This window comes from Amia ocellicauda, chromosome 7, assembly GCF_036373705.1.
Source record: "Amia ocellicauda isolate fAmiCal2 chromosome 7, fAmiCal2.hap1, whole genome shotgun sequence".
In the NCBI taxonomy this organism is placed as follows: Eukaryota; Metazoa; Chordata; class Actinopteri; order Amiiformes; family Amiidae; genus Amia; species Amia ocellicauda.
Genome location: NC_089856.1, coordinates 47,100,796 through 47,121,751, shown reverse-complemented (window position 1 = coordinate 47,121,751; position 20,956 = coordinate 47,100,796). Strand labels below are relative to the sequence as shown.

General features: G+C 40.8%; 1 protein-coding gene across 1 annotated transcript; it reads right to left on the bottom strand.

Annotated features, from left to right (window-relative positions):
• Window positions 1–2,567: 2,567 nt before the first annotated feature.
• Window positions 2,568–20,731, bottom strand: LOC136753699 (leukocyte immunoglobulin-like receptor subfamily B member 4A). Its single transcript, XM_066710020.1, has 8 exons — window positions 20,369–20,731; window positions 14,034–14,066; window positions 13,207–13,521; window positions 11,336–11,368; window positions 8,528–10,823; window positions 5,410–5,712; window positions 4,929–5,060; window positions 2,568–4,422 (listed from the first exon to the last, which is right to left on the bottom strand). Exons 5-8 carry the CDS (start codon window positions 8,985–8,987, stop codon window positions 4,184–4,186), a joined length of 1,134 nt encoding a protein of 377 aa, XP_066566117.1. The 5' UTR covers window positions 8,988–10,823; window positions 11,336–11,368; window positions 13,207–13,521; window positions 14,034–14,066; window positions 20,369–20,731; the 3' UTR covers window positions 2,568–4,183.
• Between the last annotated feature and the right edge of the window lie 225 nt (window positions 20,732–20,956).

The window sequence follows — 20,956 nt, the reverse complement described above, 5'->3', positions numbered from 1 at the left end:
CATGGTCATCCTGCAGCCGCACGGCTCCTTCCATTCCCCCCCGCTGCACCGCATGTTAAATCCCCGTTTCCCCGTAGCACTCCCTGCAGCCCTCGCGGCTTCTTCCAGTCCCCCTCACTGCACCGTATGGTTACATCCCTGTCTTCCCCCGCAGCGCGGTGCGGCTTCCCACAGTCTCCCTGCAACAGTTATTCCACCTACGGCTCCTCCTCTGGCTCCCTTCCTCATCCCCACTCCTCTTCTTCGTCCTACAAGCCCTTTTCTGCTTTCCCATGCACCCTCCTCGTGACGTTTCACCAAGGGCCCTCTTCGCCTACGGCCCCCTTTGTCTGCAGTAATCATAGGCTGTGGCCTCGTGCTGCCCCCCATCACCTGCTGCCTCCTCACCCGTGGCACTCTTCGCCCGTGGCCCCATGCAGACCATTGACAACCCCCCCCCCGCAACCCCATGCTGCAGCCCGTTTTAGCTTCCGCTGTCTACCTACCCTCCTGCAGCCCTGCTCAGTGCTCCCCCCCGCCCCCACTTTGCCCTGCCCGCCATCGCACGTGGCCCTCATGCGGCCCACATCACCAGCAGCTGCCACATCGCATGCGGCCCCTTTCCCCCATTGACCCTTGGGGTCCTTTCTGCCCGTGGCCCTTATAGCCACAACCCTCTGCACCGTTGGCCCCCATGTGGCCCTCCCTCTCTTCCCCTCACCTGCAGCCCTGTTTTCCGTAGCCCTACTTGGTGCTCTAACCCCCCCGCACCGCCTGCCTGTTCTCTCCTCCTCGCAGCAAAACCGTTTGGCTTCCTCGGTTCCCCTACGTCCCCCAAAGCCCCCTCCTCGCAGGTGCTCGAGCAACATAACGTCCGCTCTGGTCGTCTCGAACCATGTGATGCAACATGAGACTTGTTTTCATGCTGCCCTCCTACTCCTCTTTGCCCGTCCTCTGAGATGCCGATCTCTGCCGCTTCCCTTGCAGGACCTCTGAGCAGCCGCCAGTGTGTTCCTACAGACCCATCTAACCCTTTCCTCCAACAGGTGTCCCTCTGTTGCGCGGTGCTGCCAACCGATCTCCTGTGATCTTCTAAGCAACCCGGTTGTGCAGGACCTCTTCGCAGCCAGCAGCGTGTTTTCTGCAGACCAGTCTAACCCTTCCTCCAACCGGTGTCCCCATGCTGTGTGCCGCCACCGTGCGGTTTCCGTGCTTTCCTTGGCGACCCTGTCACCACTTTGTCCTCTATTCCTCCACTCCGTCATTCTTGCTAGGGCTGCTCTCCGCCTGCCAGCCCATCCGTCCGCCTGTCCGTCATGCCACCTTTTCGTCCCATCACTTGTCGTGCCCTTGACAGCATCCTTGTCCCTCGCCCCCCCCCAAACCCCGCCCTGTTCCAGATGCTACATTGCTCACGTCTCCAGGTCATGACGCATGTCCTTCTGAATCGCTCCCACCTACCGTGCTCTCTTCGGCCACCCTGTCACAACTCCACCCCCTCCTCAGTTCTGCTTGGACCCAGGGCCACCCCTCCGATCCGTACTACTGCCATTTTATTTCAACCCTTGGCTTCAAGCCTGGCTCAGTTTAGTCTCGTACCTCCTTCTGCCCTCCATTGCATCCACCTTGCGCTGGCTGGGTCCATGCTCGCCGCCCTGAGCCAGGTTCCCCTGAACCGCTCTCTTGTTCTTCTCTCCCTCACACTCCATGCTGCCCCTCGCGCTCATTACCTCAATGTGTAGTGCGGTCTTCTTTCACCATCTCGCTTTTTGGGGTTTTACCAGAACAATTGGCAAGTATCATAAACCATCACTCTGGCCACCTCACACTTCCATAAATGGATACTTTAACCAGTCTGCTGCGCTTCATCTCACAATTGAGATTCATCACCATCCACTCCACAACTCTGCGCTTTACTCCATCATTACATACCAGTCTGTTTCCTTCAAGTCTCTCTGTTCCCGAGAGTCTCCCCTTTTAACACTCAATCGTATTTCAGCCCCTTCTTCGCCTTCATCTTCCAGGCTTCCTTCCTCGCCTAACAGATTAACAATCTTGCCTTTAACACCCTAAACTACCCATCAGAAATTATTTCAAACCAGCTCGCCTCATTCCCATTAACTCTCGCCCTGCCATGCAACTCTATTACTCCAATGATAAATCAGAGGCATTATAATTCAACACTCATTCATCTAATCAATATCCATCTTCTTCCACGGCACATGGAGTCTCATGGATGTTGGTCTTCCGATGCTAAAAAATCGCATTCCTTCCAACATTCAGGAGATTCAACTAGCCAAGCTAGACCTTGCTCTTAAAAACCTGCATAGGCGGTACAGGGAGCCACATTACTTTTTGGGGTTTGTATAATAATGCATACATGCATATACTGTAAATTACTGAGATTAATGCTCTTTAAGTATTATTTAGTCTTAATTGTGTGCTATACACAAAAGATCATAAACAGTATAGGCTACTAACTCAATACTTATCCAATGACATTTTAAATCACAAACACAATCATTCTGGAAAACATCTGTGAAAAAGCAACTCACCGTTTCGCTTTAATCAAAGTCCATGCATCCAGATATTATTTACATCATCTTTATTTACACATTTTCTTCAAAAAAAGGTACAGATGGTTGAAAACCAGTTTGTGATTTAACAACACTCCATCTATCCCCCATCCTGTCCAGTTTCCTGAACTATTTCACTCCTTCCCCATTCTCACTCAATTACATTAATTATCACGTTATCAAATGAATAATAATTGAATTATTTATACTCAATGCAACATACAGAAATATAAGTTAAATAAAACATATAATATTATAAATGTTTATGAATACATACATTGGCTCCTACAAATATTATTATCTGAAGATCAGGAATATGGATCATGTACAAACACAGAATGTCGATCAAATTGAACCTGGAATAACACACATTCTACCGAGACAACTGTAAAAATGTAATAACTTAAGAATAGAAAATACTCAATATGAATTATTCTCAACAAATGCACAGTATTTAGATCGTCAGACTATCGTTTTAGCCTGGGTGGAAACATCTGGGTGGAAAGACTCCCCAAGCTTATTTGTAACATTCACACATTATTATCTTGAGTAAAACACACAAACATAGACACACACAAAACATGCCTATGCACATGCTGAACTTAATATGTGTATTTTCTAAATATTGTAATAGTATAATAATATAATAATAACGGTATAATCAGTATTTTAACATAGTGAAAATGCAGTATTATGGGATTTAGTTTATAAGACAGCTTTGTTGAAAAACTTAAATTAAAATGTGAAACATCGCACAATAAACATTTACTATAATGTACGTGTTGTTTAATTTAAGTTGAGCATTTTGCTAAATAATTGTTGTTTCTTAAGGATATGCCTGAGTGTCCTAATGCTTATTATGACATGGTGTACATGAGCCAAATACTGTAACATTTCCCTGGGGCTAAATCCCAACCTAAAATATTTTCGTACAAAATCCTCAACGTCTGACATCGTTGTTTTGTCTCCTGTATTCTAGTTCAGTTTGTTATTATGTGACAATTCCTTAACACGTAATAACGTGATTGTTATAACGTAATTACGTGATATATATATATATTTTTTTTTATGTGGCAGCAATACGCTTCTGTAGTGCATGACACATAAATGTAAAAAGTAAAAAATGCCTTCATAATTCTGTATATTTTTGCAATAGTAAATACATTAATGATAAAATATTTTTCTATATAATACATTTGAAAAGTGAATACAAAATTAGAAAATCTATACTCAAAATATAAAACATTTCAGAACATATAATAAAAAAATGAATGAAAAAAGCATTCCTGCCAAATGAGACTCAATCTCGGCCAAAGCCCCATTCAAATGTCACTATCGTGTGTACTTTGTTTAGTTGAATAAAGAGTGTTACTTAAACCGTGCCGTACTTATCAATGGCCTCTTTCCAGATTTGGCCTGGAGAAAACGTATGAGACTCCTGTTGATTCGACCCAGTTAAGACGGGTGTGTAAAGTTCGCACTGTCGCTCTGGTGGTCGGAAAGCTTAAACATCACATCGTTAACCCAATTCAAATAAGTGACACCTTTACAGCTTGTACATTATCACAGTATATTCCAGCTTGACCAACACATTACCAGGTTCGACCTAAACATTACAACTCAAGCACTTAGCCATAGTTTTGGTATATATTCTCTTCTTCCTCCTCTATATCTCTGCAAGCCTGTGCCTTCATGTATGAGGGGTCTGAGTTCTCATAGTCATCGCTGTCCTCATCTTCCTCTGCGTAATCAGGCTTCCCTTTGAAGACCTCTGCGTTCACGTAATCATCCTCATCCTCATCATCCTCAAACTCGTCCTCATCCTCACTGTGCCTGGACTGGTTGCATGTGTAGGTGTTCATGGCCACTACAAATGGAAGGGGGGAAATACATTGCAAGGGTGGACCAAAGGAGCCTGATCATGTTCAGCATTCTCGGGTGGAGGTGGGGTATGACAATGACAAAACTGTGCAATCTATAGGATGCAATTTATCCTACAAACGGTGGATGGTGGATCCAGCCTTAATAATTGTATTGAATCTGTTGGCATCATCCTTTGTAATCTTACCTCCTCCCAACAGATAACACCACAATACAGGACACTAGCCACAACACATTTGCAGCATTTTTGAGCAGGCATTGAAGGATCTGAGCTTCCTTCATAGCCTTTGCTGGGCCTTTTTTAAAACCATGGACTAATATTCACTACCAACAACAGTCTTATTCATGAGTTGACTTATCTAAGCTTTGCCTCTTGAATGGACATATCATCCTTGGCCTTGTTCAGTTTAGCACATGCTTGATTACCACCCGGTCTGTCCCACAGTGTCCTGTTGGCAGTGGAGCTGCATCATCACCCTAAGCGTTACTCACGTATTATGCTCTCTCTCTTCAGCTCTGTGGCTTTCCTCCTTTTCTTACGCATCACAAGGATGATGACAAGGAATATCACCACCACCAACAGCACCGAGGTCACCCCGGACACGACTGGGAGGAGCAGAGAGGCTGCAATACACACAACACACAGGCTCTCTCACTGGGAGGTTTCATCTTTCAGTACAGCTTACAGGTCAACTGAATAGTATTTCATGAAAAACAACAACAAAGCACCATTTCATTAAGTTTGTCGTGTTTCTGTGGGGAGGGATGGTGTTAACTATTCTACATGTCTATGTCCGAGGAGGGTGGACAAGCACAACTTTTGAGTAGATGTAAGATACCCAACCCCATAGGAGCTCTGCCAGATAAGAACAACCTCTGGAATTTCAGGCCACATAATAGCAGAGTCATATTGCATTAATATGACCTGTCCTTGTATTTAGACTATAAATGACTGATCTTGTGGACATAGTACCTCTCACTGTGATGACCAGCACATCACTTTCAGGAGAGGAGAAGTTACGAGTGGACACTCTTGTGTTGTAGCGGCAGCTGTAATTCCCCTGGTGGGAATACTCAGCAGCAGGAAAGGAGAAGGTGGCAGAGTGATTGACAGCTGGTGTTGACTGGATGGTGGTTCCATTGGGCTCAATCCTCATCAGGTGAAAGGTGCCCCCTGCGTACTGTGGCTCTGTGGAGCAGGTGATGCTGAAGCTCGTGCCCCTGGTCACTTCTGCAGCAGGGAGGCTGAGGGAGATGTTGGGCTGCTGAAGGACCACTGGAAATGAGGAGATGCTAATGAACAAACAGAAATCAACTGTAAAACCAAGTTGGAAAACATCATCCCATCCTGTAGAGAAAACTAGAGCAGATGGAGCTCAATTAGATGAAGGGTGTAGGACTGTAGGGGATTGTCCCCAGGTGTCCTCTGACTGAAGACTCAGCCTGGTGAGTGTAGCGTTATGATGGGGTATTTTGATAAGAGCATTTTAGCTCGTGAGCTGAAGCACTGAGCCAAAGAAGACCTCTCCCCCCAAAGTTATCAGATTTCCTTAAAGCGTGGGACTGGTTTACATCAAAGTGACAATCTGGGAGGATGGCACCGAGAATAGGCCAAATAGTTTGGAATCCTGCTGTGAGATATCTGGGGAAGGGGGCCTGTAGGTAATAAAAACTCTTTGAAATGGACGAGAGCCGAAATCCCGACACAGAGCTATGAACCCGGGCCAACCGGCATTTCCAAAAGATGGCATGGATTGACATCAGTCATAAATCAAGCCCCCTCCAATAGGACACTGGGGGCTGAAACCGAAATCCAATCTCACAAACTCAAGAACCAATCACCTATTGATCTGACAGACGTATAAAGGACAGCGCACGGTCTCTCTCTCTCTCTCTCTCTCTCACCTGAACCAGTAACTCGCTGCCACAGCTCAACCTGTAGCTCTGTTGCCAGAACCGGAACCAGAAACCAACCAAGTCTTTGCCAGAAACTGAAGAGTTAAACTGGGAGAAGGAGATTGAGCCTTACGAAGAATTCTTTTAAAGGACTTTATTAAATAAAGAACTTTACAGACTGCGCTGCCCGCCTGTGCCCACCTGATCAGTGGAGTTTTACAGCTGGACAATTGACTAAGTCGACTGAATACGAAAGTGTCAGTCATTTAAATAGCTATTGAGTCTTAAGAAACTCTACCCTTGGAACGAACAGGGCCCTGCTTTCCTCAAAGACTTTGTCTTCAAGTAACTACGGTGGAAACCCTGCTTACAAAGAAGATTTTGTGCACAACCTTGGAGCCTTCAAACCAGTGGAAAATCTGTTTGGAAACGACTCTACTTTCGCAAAACCCCAACTTCCAGGTGCATCGACTGAGTGGAAGTTCTTGGACAAAGCCGAACCGGACTGCCTTTGTTCCAAACCACACGGACCTCGTGCCGTGTGCTGTTATCTGAGCCCGAAGCCAGAGAGGCCTCTCTGCGACGAAGTTCAGATAAGTTTAACAGTTTGGAGTTTGTGATTCATGACATTTGAGAAATCAATTAGAAATGTTAATCTGTGATTCATAACTCTAGAATGTGTAATATCATTTAGTTTTCTTAAATATAAATGTGTGTTGCATTAAACTGTTTTGTTGATAATTTTAGAAATAAAATCTGTCAACACCGAGAAATATCTTCTCATTCCTGTTTAACTGTTTAGTCTGAAATTGACACAAGTTAATAGACATTAGATTATTGGTGGCCCTGCCTATCCTTAATCATTGAATAATAATCAGTTAAGGGAAATTGTGGTAACAAGTAATGATAGGATCTTTCTCGGCACCTAAACGTAAATGAAACTGATATATATATAACAAGAAGTTACCTGACATAAATACTAACCTGCGTAGTTAGTTAATGTCTGACTAACAATACTAATGACAGACTCACCTTCGTCTTACTAACCGGTATTGTAGTCAATGTGTTTATAACCATTTTTGTTTAACAATTTGTGTGATATCATATGCGATCCCATGGTCTTTGATTTGGTCACGGAAGTGATTTGTCTTTGATTTGTTGATCTAGAGTTGAATTTTAATTAGTTTTTCCCTTTTGTATAATTAGTGTAGTGCTACATTTAGTCTTTGTTTTTGAATAAATTTGACAATTTATATCTTTGGAATTGGTGTCTGCGTCCAATTATTACAGAAATTGAGTTCTGCAAGATTCCAGGATTCGTGATAAGGTGATACTATAAATTCACTTCTTTAATTGAAATTTATAAGTGTACCTTACACTACATGAGCATGGCCTAATTTTCTGTACCTATCACAGCCAGACTGACAGAATTGCTCTCTGGGGATCTGAAAGTGCGACTGGACACTTGTGTCTGATACTGACAGTGGTAATTGCCCTCGTGGACAAAGTCCAGTGCAGGAAAGGTGAAGGTGGTCAGGTGAAGGTGGTCGTGCCAGAGCTGTCTCTCTGTGATTGGCTCAGTGACCCAGAGAGGTGCTGGAGGGAAAGTGTGCCTCCTGAGTGCGGTGTGGAGATGGAGCAGGTGATGCCAACACTGTGCCCCCAGGTAACCTCTCCAGTTCGAGCACTGAGAGAGATCTGTGGCTTTGGGAGAAGCATTGGAGGAGAAATGCATGGATTGTATAGTTAACATACCACTCGTTCAACAGTTCAAATCTATTATACTTCACTTCTGCCATACTTCTTACCTTAGGAAAAACTGTAAAACTAAAGGAAAAACATTAAAAAGGAAGAGCAAGTATTTCTAAATTTACTGAAATTGATATTTTCTCTTTCATTAAAAATATATATTGTTTTGATAAAGGCAATGTTGCTGATCTAATTACATGGTAAGAACATTGCTAAACCTAACTTGCATAAATGAGCTGGGTCAAAATAAAACAAGACAAGTGTCGGTGTCAATAATTGTATGTTGGTAACATGAATATACATAGTACAGAAAACAAAAAAATCAAAGATTAATGTTTAGCCCTGAGGAGGATTTTGACAACCTGTCATGTTTCTGCATTTTTCTTATAATTGGACTTTTTTGTATAACATTTAGAAATGAAAGAGAATTAAAGTCCTCAACTCACCCATGGTGATGGTTATAGAGTTGCTGTGAGGTGACCTGTAGGCCTCTGCGCCCCCCTGGACTCTGTACCGACAGCTGTAGCTGCCCTGGTGCGACGGCTCCACATTAGACACATTCAGCTCCACTGTGGTCTGTGGAAATTCAGCCCTCTGGGTCACAATGGGGTTTCCGGCCGTGTCCTGGTACAGGTCAAAGTCAATGCTGGTGTAGAGCAGGGAGGGAGCAGTGCAGCGGAAATGGACTGTCTCTCCGGGAGCAAACACAGAGAACAGGGATAGCAGAGAGATGGTGGGCTTCTCAAAATCAGCTATAAAAAATGGTTCAAAGTCATGAATGTCATGTGAGTGTGCAAAGAGAAATAGGTTTGTGCTGCACACAAAGTGAACATACACAGGTTGGGCACTAATTGTTTTTACAATACTCAAAATCTCACTTAATTTGCAATTCATAATCAGTTTCATAAATAGTAGATTAAACTTAAATTACATCCCTTCTTACTTAGTCACTTGTTAATCAGTTACCAAATTACCATGGTGTGATGTTTAAAGTTCAAATCTGTCTTTCCTGCCCTGTTCAGTCAGACAATTGTCCACTCAACCTTCCTGCATGACTTTACAGAAAGGTAAATGCCTACCATTTTACATTTAAAAATGACATCTCTCCCAATAACTACAGAGTTAAAGATACCAAAAATAGATTGATATTAGCAAATGTCTGGACAGGTTTTAGTGTCAACATTTAGAGGTAGACTCACACCCAAAAAATAGCAGAGGTGCCAGCCAATGGGATTAAATCTGAGAAAATAAAAAGATGAACTTTAAGCACTCCAAGATTAAAAATACATTGTATTAGGCAGAAAAAGAGAACAAGCAATCCGCCAACATTTCAGCTTCATCAGAAACATGCTTATAAAGTGTTTGGCAATTGGCAATTCATCCCCATGACAATTCGCCCCCATCATATGCATAAGCCTTTTTTAACCCAGAGTGCATTAACATATTGTAGAGCCATAGAACATATGTATATATACACTACCGGTCAAAACTTTTAGAACACCTCAGTTTTTCCAGTTTTTATTGAAATGTATGCAGTTTAATGTCTCACTGTACTCTGAAATTAAAGCATAGAACAAAAACAATTGGAGATACAAAATAAATCATGGAATCATTTTGTGTAACAAAATGTAACCCCTTAAGCTGACAAACCCCTCTGGTCCCTTAAAAGGCACCACATCCGTGTGCTTCTCTTTAATCCCATGTGCACTCTTCACTGTTGTGTTGCTTGCCAAGTGTTTGGTATCCCAATTTTGGAAACCTAATTTTTATTTATTTATTTATTTAAATCTCTGGCAGTTCACCGCTTTGTAACATTTCAGGTTATTCACTGGACTTGAACTGCTTACATTTCAATATAAACTGGAAAAATTGGGATGTTCTAAATCCTTTGACTAGTAGTGTATATACACTTTTTATAATGTATTTATATCTTTATAAATGTGTTTTTGAGACTAACTCCAATAATTCAGTCTTCTACAACTAACCAATTACAACAGTTGGCTGCAGTGTATTGACTATTTAAAACAAGTTTGACATTAAAGTTTGCATCTCCGCTGGCAAGGTGGCTAACAAACACTGCTGTTGATGATATGGGTTCGATTTCAGACGTGGGGAAGTTAATGCACTCATGGTTACAAATGCTCGTGATGAGAACGTATGATGGGGACAAACTGTCATAGGGATGAATTGTCATGCAAACAAATTGTTCCGGAGATTGATGCGGGACCAGTTGACAGGGAAGAATTGTCACGGAACCCAATAACAGAGGGTATTGGGTGAGTGTGGAAGATTCACAAATTCAATTATATTTATAAGGCTAAGTACACTGCTTTATCCTGTATCCTGTGTTTTCTGAGAAGCAAAAGTCCAGTTCATCCCTATGTTCAGTAGTGACATTTCTGGAGACCTGAATAAAGTGACTCTTGCCTGAACACTCCACACCAGCGTCTTCACTGTGACCACAGTTATGTGTTCCAAATGGTTGGTGTGTACACTGTGTCAGAGAGGCCTCACTGCCTGAACAGCCCACGTCATCCAGCCAGATCTGTCCACTCCCCTGTCCAAACTTGGCTTTTCCTGGAGCAGACACAGCGCCTCCACAGCCCAGCTGTCGACACACCACTGCAGCATCATTCAGGTCCCAGCCATCATCACACACTGTCCCCCACTGGCCACTGTGATAGACCTCCACTCTCCCAGAGCAGCAGCTGCTCCCACTGACCAGTCTGATCTGGTCACCACCTAACAACAACACACAGGACTGTACTTTCAGGTAGGGCTTGGGACTGATAAGAGACAGAGAACTATAGGTTCAAATACAGTAACAAACAATACATTTGATTTAACAGACACAATTAGAGGCCTTTTTTTCCTGGGACCTTAAGAGAATGGAAAAAGAACTGTGTAGTGCATTGTAATGAAGTATGAAACGAATATAACAGAAAAAACTGAAGACATTATATGAAAAGACTAACAGAAGTTATTGGATCTGTATGTCTTTCTTGGTTTTTTTAAAGTTATTTTTAATGTGGTTAGAGTTGGCTATATTATATTGGAGAAAGGGAAGCATGCTTGATGGATTATCTGAATCAAGCCCAGTGATCAGGCTCTCCATCACCCGTGTCCTCCTCCTAACTGTACAAATCAACTGTAAAAAGGATTTTGAGTTGCATTCTATACATTTAAAAAATCATCTCCTGAACTTTGTGAAGGTTAAACTGGTAAGAAAACCACTAAACTGCAGAGACACTTACCTGCCACCGGGACATTAAATCCAAAGAGGCCACCTGGGAGGAGACAGAAGCAGAGCATCAGTCCCTCTGTCTGCCGCCACAGAGGAAACAGAAACCCCTCTGTGTGAAAAGCACTGTGCACTGCTGTCTTAAACACATATCCTCTCACAATAAACAAGCTGCATTAAACACACATTGAACACTCACAATGATACATCTCCTGTAAAACTGACTTCAGCTTCTCTAAAATCAGCTTCACGGTGGAGAGTACATGCTTAAAGTCTGAAATGAGGAACCTTGGTCTCTCGCTTTGAGTCAGAATTCAACATCAGTAAAGATGTTCAGAGTTGTAGTTAACTGCATCCAGTGTCATGGTTTCCTAACATGCAAAACAGGCAATTGCATCACAATTGGACCCCAAGGGGCCCCCTGATGCCTAGTAACAGTGTTGCAATACAAGTTGAATTGTAACTTACAACAAATTCCTTATTTTAAAAAAATGAAAATGAATGTATTGTTAATACCACTTTTTATTTTTAATGTAGCCATTCTAAAGCCTTTCTGTTTAGTGATGCAATAAGGTCCCTGCAATGTGATGCCGTAGATCTTTGTTCAAATCCCGCAATCAGAATAAAGTTTTATTTTAAGTTAGAATCGTCATAACCTATAAACCAGAAAGTTAAAAAAAAACTTTGTGGGCTATTTTTGTTTCAGTATTCAGTATTGTTATGCTAGGAAGTGTGTTTGTATTCATAGCTCTGAAGTCACAGGAATCATGCCTACACCCCGTGTAAACAAGTCGAGAATGATGTCTGGTATTTCCATAGTTTCTATAGGAAGCCTGCTTAGTTACAAAATGTACCCGGAGATATCGATAAAAAGTAGTGAGATTAAAGAGTTGAAAAGACTATAGCTGCAGTGGCTAACTATGATTTAATGAAAGGCTGTTTTGGAACTGTTGTAGGACATTAAGAAGTATTCGATCTAAATTAAACGAGACAGTAAGTGATCAGGTTTTATTTATGTAGCTACTGAATTGAAGACTTACTGTATCTGTCATATAAATATTAAAGCGCTATTTGTTTTAGCACCGCTTAAGCAGTGATTTCCAAAATAGAACTTGTTGATGACAATCTTTTGTCAGTGACCTTATTGATTGTGAATAAAAACTCGTGATGAAAAGTGTGTGGCAAGTTGACGGGATATCTAGGCTTCATTAATTGTTTATAAAACGAATAGTGTACATTGCAGCTCCGATGCAATCATCGTTAAAGCCAGACAGTCATGTTGGTATTTTTGGCAGGAACCTCACATCACTGAAATCACTGGAAAAATTGGGATGTTCTAAATCCTTTGACTAGTAGTGTATATACACTTTTTATAATGTATTTATATCTTTATAAATGTGTTTTTGAGACTAACTCCAATAATTCAGTCTTCTACAACTAACCAATTACAACAGTTGGCTGCAGTGTATTGACTATTTAAAACAAGTTTGACATTAAAGTTTGCATCTCCGCTGGCAAGGTGGCTAACAAACACTGCTGTTGATGATATGGGTTCGATTTCAGACGTGGGGAAGTTAATGCACTCATGGTTACAAATGCTCGTGATGAGAACGTATGATGGGGACAAACTGTCATAGGGATGAATTGTCATGCAAACAAATTGTTCCGGAGATTGATGCGGGACCAGTTGACAGGGAAGAATTGTCACGGAACCCAATAACAGAGGGTATTGGGTGAGTGTGGAAGATTCACAAATTCAGTTATATTTATAAGGCTAAGTACACTGCTTTATCCTGTATCCTGTGTTTTCTGAGAAGCAAAAGTCCAGTTCATCCCTATGTTCAGTAGTGACATTTCTGGAGACCTGAATAAAGTGACTCTTGCCTGAACACTCCACACCAGCGTCTTCACTGTGACCACAGTTATGTGTTCCAAATGGTTGGTGTGTGCACTGTGTCAGAGAGGCCTCACTGCCTGAACAGCCCACGTCATCCAGCCAGATCTGTCCACTCCCCTGTCCAAACTTGGCTTTTCCTGGAGCAGACACAGCGCCTCCACAGCCCAGCTGTCGACACACCACTGCAGCATCATTCAGGTCCCAGCCATCATCACACACTGTCCCCCACTGGCCACTGTGATAGACCTCCACTCTCCCAGAGCAGCAGCTGCTCCCACTGACCAGTCTGATCTGGTCACCACCTAACAACAACACACAGGACTGTACTTTCAGGTAGGGCTTGGGACTGATAAGAGACAGAGAACTATAGGTTCAAATACAGTAACAAACAATACATTTGATTTAACAGACACAATTAGAGGCCTTTTTTTCCTGGGACCTTAAGAGAATGGAAAAAGAACTGTGTAGTGCATTGTAATGAAGTATGAAACGAATATAACAGAAAAAACTGAAGACATTATATGAAAAGACTAACAGAAGTTATTGGATCTGTATGTCTTTCTTGGTTTTTTTAAAGTTATTTTTAATGTGGTTAGAGTTGGCTATATTATATTGGAGAAAGGGAAGCATGCTTGATGGATTATCTGAATCAAGCCCAGTGATCAGGCTCTCCATCACCCGTGTCCTCCTCCTAACTGTACAAATCAACTGTAAAAAGGATTTTGAGTTGCATTCTATACATTTAAAAAATCATCTCCTGAACTTTGTGAAGGTTAAACTGGTAAGAAAACCACTAAACTGCAGAGACACTTACCTGCCACCGGGACATTAAATCCAAAGAGGCCACCTGGGAGGAGACAGAAGCAGAGCATCAGTCCCTCTGTCTGCCGCCACAGAGGAAACAGAAACCCCTCTGTGTGAAAAGCACTGTGCACTGCTGTCTTAAACACACATCCTCTCACAATAAACAAGCTGCATTAAACACACATTGAACACTCACAATGATACATCTCCTGTAAAACTGACTTCAGCTTCTCTAAAATCAGCTTCACGGTGGAGAGTACATGCTTAAAGTCTGAAATGAGGAACCTTGGTCTCTCGCTTTGAGTCAGAATTCAACATCAGTAAAGATGTTCAGAGTTGTAGTTAACTGCATCCAATGTCATGGTTTCCTAACATGCAAAACAGGCAATTGCATCACAATTGGACCCCAAGGGGCCCCCTGATGCCTAGTAACAGTGTTGCAATACAAGTTGAATTGTAACTTACAACAAATTCCTTATTTAAAAAAAATGAAAATGAATGTATTGTTAATACCACTTTTTATTTTTAATGTAGCCATTCGTTAAAGCCAGACAGTCATGTTGGTATTTTTGGCAGGAACCTCACATCACTGAAATCACACGTTGTAACACGTGAAAACAACATCGCAATGGATTGAAACGAAACTTGTCCTAGTAATGTTGTGTAACTGGATTTGACAGAGCGTGTTGTTGTCACCACCATTGTTTTACCGGGACGGTACATTTTGTAAATTGGAAGTTGTAAAATGTATTGTTTTGAATTGCTCTGTTTAATGTAAATTTGAACTTGTAATGTTTGATGCCTTGTACTGAACTGTATTCTTGCACTTTGTATTGCGATTATATTTTGTAAGTCGCCCTGGATAAGGGCATCTGCCAAGAAATAAATCATACTAATAAAGGGGTCGAGTTGTAGAGCGGCTACATCGCTGCAGTATTGTGGGAGTTATGATAGTCTTGAGGAGGCAACTGGGGTGAGAATAATCTGATCCGGGAGTTTGTCTGCGGTACCACGGATATTGTAGTCCCGTCGGCAGTGGACGGGTGTCTCTGGGTTCGCAAGCCCCGTTGTGGGCTGGGTTTCTGACTATACATTTATATTGTATTGATGGGGAATATGTGGATGGGTTTTTATTAAGCATATAGCCATTTAATTAGTATTAGATAAGAGTTCAAACTGCAGTTTCTTAAGAGGTTGTATTGGGAAAATGTTTATAATGGTGTGATTTATTCTTATTTTTATTTTTTGGCAGACGCCCTTATTCCAGGGCGACTTACAACATGAATGCAAAACAAAGGGCAAAAATACAGTTCAGTAAAGGCATCTTTATTGTGACAGATTATTGGTGTGATTTATTTATTGAGGTGAAATTATTATTGTTCTCTTCACTATATGAATTAGTTTGGGTTAAGTACAATATCACAGTGCATGTATAGTATGGTTGAGTTAAGGACTCTTTGAATGAAGTTTGTGTTCCCAATTGTGTGTTAGTGTTGCTGATTTTAATTACTAATTACTTTGTAAAATAAAATGCCTTAACTTATGCTGGTTGCTGGTGTCTTTGGGATATATCCCATTTAAGCACTATAGAAAATGAATCTGTGGCCTAGCCTAATAAGAGCTGATTGAATATCTCAGGTGTTAATTGTCAGCATAGCCTGACTGGCATAGTTGGAAGGAGGTTTAGATTAATTGATTACAGCTGGTTTGTGTGCCTGGTTGGCAGCAGTCCTACAAAATAACCCTGACAGCTGGAGGTAGTTATGGAAGAGGGAAGAGGGAAATGCCAGGAGCTTTTTACTAAACAAATTAAATAGAAGCTGGGTACACTGTACAATTTAGGCAATGGAATACAATCGCAGTATCACTTGACAATCCATAAAAAAGTCAATATCCATTAAATAGTTCAGTTAATTTCAATCAAATCAGTCCTCATATTTGAAGCAATTGTTATGATCTAACAACTTATTGCCTTCACACAAATACTAAAATAAACAACAATGTAGGCTAAGTGAAAAATAACTACAATATAAATATCAAATAAACCAACCAATACAGGACTGCAATTCCAACTATAAAAACCAATGTAAACTCTTCAATATAAACCCAGGATTCACATTAAACCAAAAATAGGTTAATTGCTGTTATAGATCAGTTGATTGGAATAATGTAATTAATAGGATCCAGCACTGTTCAATCACTTGGCCCTATTACACAGATTGATTAACAGCAGTATGTTTTTAAGTTTAATTCAAAAGTTCATGAGTTAGTTAAAAAAAAACACGTATGAACAAGGACTAGCATAAAACCATATTAAAACAATGAAAGCATTCAAACAATTGCACAAACTCCCACAAACAATGTAAACGTATAGATTTAAAATGGAGCCAGAGAATTTCCCTTCACTTGGACAGCTTCTCTCCCAGGATTTGGCACAGAGTTTAGTCAAAACAGGCAGCCCCAACCTAAACTGAGCTTGGGCTGATTGGGGCACCAAAATTTGACAAACACACCCCTGACTGCATCTATAGCTGAGAAAGATATCAAGCCTAATGATTAACCACATTCATCTTTAGTCTACACTGGCCCACACTTTTCTCATGTGTAGCTTTGTTGTATTTGAAAGCCAAATGTTTGCCAATAAATAATTATATATAAACTGACCAAAGATTTACACATGGACATATTGAAAAGTGTGGCCAGTTTATGTATAATTGTACAGGAAAACATTGAATGTCTAGGTTAACAAGAACAATTAAATGGTCATGTGGTCATGTGGTCATGTGGTCCTATACCTTTACATATCTGCATTGTGAAGCAACATAATGCATTGCTAAGATGTATGCTGTTCAGGATGCCCAATAGTCTGCATCATAGTACAATGTTATTATTGCGACCCTGACTTTGTTTCTCTTGATTTGGAGTCCCTGGCATCTCATGAAACATGATATGTATAGTAAAACAGTGACATCAAATGCTCTATTAAAAATCAATTCAACAGAAATGGCACTGTGTTCTTGTACACAGAAGTTTGGCTCATTGTATTTGAGAGGCTTCATGTGAAGAGACTATGTGAGTTTCTTAGCTTTTTTCCCCTCCTCATTCAGAACGAGATACGATGTCTTTGCTGTTCCATCTCAACAGCATCTTTTAGGCAACGAGAGAAGCAACAGCTGTTGGAGACCTCTGTGCTGAACTGAAATGTTAAGGCTGGGTCACAATTGCTAGGAAAACCACTAAGCTGAATGCCAAAAAAGTTGCTTGCTCAGCAGACGGAAGGACATTTTTATACAGAAGTAATCCATGTTTAATAAGAAAAAAACTGTGAAATGCAACTCAAGGGACAAATTAAATGTATAATTAAGGGATAAACATTATAAAAATATCCTCTAATTTAAATATGTCAATATGAGTTTACTTGACTATGTTGCATAATCCTTACTTACAGAGATGAGGGTTAATGTATATAAGATGAGGGTGTTTAATGGGATATTAAGTGAGAATGAAAGGACAAATGTAAAAACAAAGCACCCAGACATAAATACTATGAGGAACACCAATCTTCCGAAACCATATTTGAGTTCAATTAACGTGCAGCAGACACTGCCCACAACAGTGTGGCAGTTACAATTATGTTACAATAAATAATTATTTTAAACAGAGTTCCAGCACTGAGTCACAAAGGTGACGACACGATCTACACACTGTCGAATCAGCACGGGGCTTCCTATTGTAGCACCAGTTAAAAACAATTGGGTCCAGTACAAAAACGGTAAACCTGCAGTCACATCTCAAACAATAAATATAAATGTAATTAAGCATTGATAGAAGGTGACCTCCCCCATTTTCCATCAGGCTTCTTCTGCAAAGCAAGCCTCCTCTATACACCAATCTTACGGTAGCGTAGCTGAGACACTTATCAGCACCTCAACCCAGGCAACTGTGTGCAGAGCATTGCAAGACAGATGGGTATCTCTTATTACTCTTATTACAATTGCTCTTAAATTGGCCAACTGAGAAATAACAAGCATGTGACATGAATGATCTTGTCTCCTTGGGTGCTTTTCAAAATTCATCACATAATTCAACACTGCCTGGTAAATTAGCCATAGGATTAGCCTGGTAAATTAACATGGAGTGACTGGTTTTATTTGTTTTGCAGTACTTTCCTATGCCGTTAGAAAGTCTTCACTGGCCTTTACTACACTCTACAATGAATACACTATGATCTACGGTAATACAGGAAACCACTGTATATTTCTGAGAGTCATGTTGAATGTGCAAATCTCTAACTGTAAATTGAGCAGAGCAGACATTCATATTGGCTGAGCAGTGACCAGTGTCCCTTATTTGAGTTGGGAAAACTCATGCGCTTTATGACATGAATGGAAATCGGTGAATACTTTTAAGAGCCACTGAATGTGCTGACAATCACTAAAAGAATATGCATTTTCTTCCTGTAAACGGAGAATCTTCCCTTTTCTTAGCAGCCCTGAGAATTACTTTAAGTAATTTCACAAAAAGAGCAAAGTGTTGAACATGAAAGTTACTAAGAATACTTCCTCTTAAGCATTAAAGACACACTGCTTCTTACAACATACATGCATATAGATTAACAACACAATCTTTTCTCTCATAGGTATGAAGAAAACGTAATTTGTTGGCTTTATCCTGTACCATAGCTCCTGATTTGAGACTCTCTCTGCCTGCACTCAAATCCGTCATCGTAGCACCCTGATCTGTTCCTCCATGCCATTGTGGATGTTTCTGTCTTCCTATCTTTCAAAGGATATCCTATCACCAATCCACACTAAACCTATCCTGGCCAACAACAACAACAACAACAAAAATGGCTGACTTTCAAACTAAAAATGGAGAAATACAATGGCCTAAAACAAGCACATCAGAATCAAGAGCTTAGATTTTGGACTGTGTTGCAGATATGGGAGTCTGCTTGTTTCTTTGTGGGGGTCCGGCGGTCCCGCCCTTTCAGCCAGACTGTCGTTCCCCTAAGGCATGCAAGTAAAGCCACATGCCATGGCTGTAAAAGTGTAATTTTCTCATTTCTAAATATGACCCCACATTTAGAGACAGTAGATGCAGCACACATGAACCACATAGCTGAGTTAATAAAGACTTCCTTTCACCAGTATTCAGACCAGTTCCTGTCAGCACTTTTATTTTTAATTTGCTTTAAATGATGAATGCACCACACCTGATTCATTTGTTGAGAAAGTCGGGACCTTTGTTTGAACTCGCAAAGCTGGATTGTGTTTATTCAGGTATTTATTTACTACTGATCAGCTTTCTTTCAGGTTTCTAGTTTCCTGGTGAATGGTGGCATTGCTTATATGTTTAGTCATTGCCTACATGCATACAATCGTTGCTATATTGCACTGGTGCCAAAGAATGGGAGACCCTCATAGCTCTACATCCCTCAGAACAACCTTTCAGCTCTGATGTACGTCTAACTCCTAACATTTTCCTGAGCAAAATCAGGCAGACAGATTGTGCTTTGTATTTAACTCTGTTGTTTAACTGCACACTGAATAGATCTTAGGATTTGTCTACGCAGGGCATGTCTCTGTCTCTGCGGATATTCATTCCAGCTCAGCTCTGATAGTCTGCTGTTGCTGACCTTTTCTGCATTTTTTCAGCACCTTGAAACATCTTGAAATTGTTCAAGATCTGTAAGCAATATCAACAAGTTTCTAATTAAGTAAATAACTGCAAATAAGGGTACAATTGAGGGACAGAGAAAATCATCCTCACGGAGCAGGGCTTTGTAAAAAGGGCTTACTGACAGAATTAAAAATGACAGTGTAAAGCTTTGTTTCCAATACAAGGTGACCATATAGTCCTATATCCCAAGGAAGCTTGGAGACATATTGGGATTTTAAAACCACATTGAAACTAATAGGGATTACAGTTTAAATGAAGCAGTACAATAATCTTTGTATTGGTGCTCAATTACCCTGCATAGTAAATCGTAACAGCAGAATGTAATACATTGATATTAAAGTACATGGATTAATTACTCAATTTTCTTTTCTTCTTGTTAGCAGTTAGCAGCACTGCATTAGAGTCACTCTTTGTCTGTCAATCATTAACACAATGTATTTAAAACCTAAGGTGCATTTCAAATCAGAAACAATTTCCAGCTGGTCAGTGTCAACTTATTATATCAATATTGATCTCTATGAAAATGTAGTGCTTAGTTTGCATATTCAGTTCTTTCCATTCAAGATCACCTTGAAAATGTAGTTTCCTATTTAAAATCCACGTCTCATTAAAGTCGTTTCTCAGACACACACAAAATAGCTTTGAAAAGAAAGGGCAACTCACCGAGCAGGAGAATGAGGAGAACCTTCATCATCCTGGTCTTCAATGACAATCCTAATAGAAGATAACTGCCACTACAAAATTGACACTAAGACTGGAGGTCACAGTTCTACAAAACCAATACAAAGACAGGTCACAGTACTACAACACTGACACAAAGACAAAGGTCACATTGCTACAGCACTGACCCACACACACTGAGAATAAAACCCTAGATGCAAAGAACACTTTTCCCTCCACAAAACTACAAACTGCATGGTGTACATACAGCTATGAGAAAGAAAGAGAAAGAAAACACTTTCCTATTAATTTATTTTAAAGACTACACTGTGTTCCTCTTTTACACAAACTTCACGCATCAGCAGAACACATGAACACTGCAACCGAAACTGAAGAACAACTGTTTCCTATATAGGCCACTCCCTGTGGTCTCTCTGTAATTCTCTTCCAATGAGCATCATGTATAACATCTCTCGTTGAAGTCAGAGAGTCTGTTCTGTGTCAAGATGGTCTTATGATATCGACACCATGAAAAACTGTCTCTCCCATGCATTTGGACATCTTACTCTCATGTCACTCAAATATGCATAA

What these genes read in the sequence shown, in the direction of transcription:
- LOC136753699 (XM_066710020.1), bottom strand. Translation starts at nt 8,987, where the DNA reads ATGAAACTGATTATGAATTGCAAATTAAGTGAGATTTTGAGTATTGTA. An exon ending in CTCTATAACCATCACCATGG is followed by an intron (nt 5,713 to 8,527) that starts GTGAGTTGAGGA and finishes CCTCATTTCCAG; the next exon opens with TGGTCCTTCAGCAGCCCAAC. An exon ending in GAAGAGAGAGAGCATAATAC is followed by an intron (nt 4,423 to 4,928) that starts GTGAGTAACGCT and finishes TTCCATTTGTAG; the next exon opens with TGGCCATGAACACCTACACA.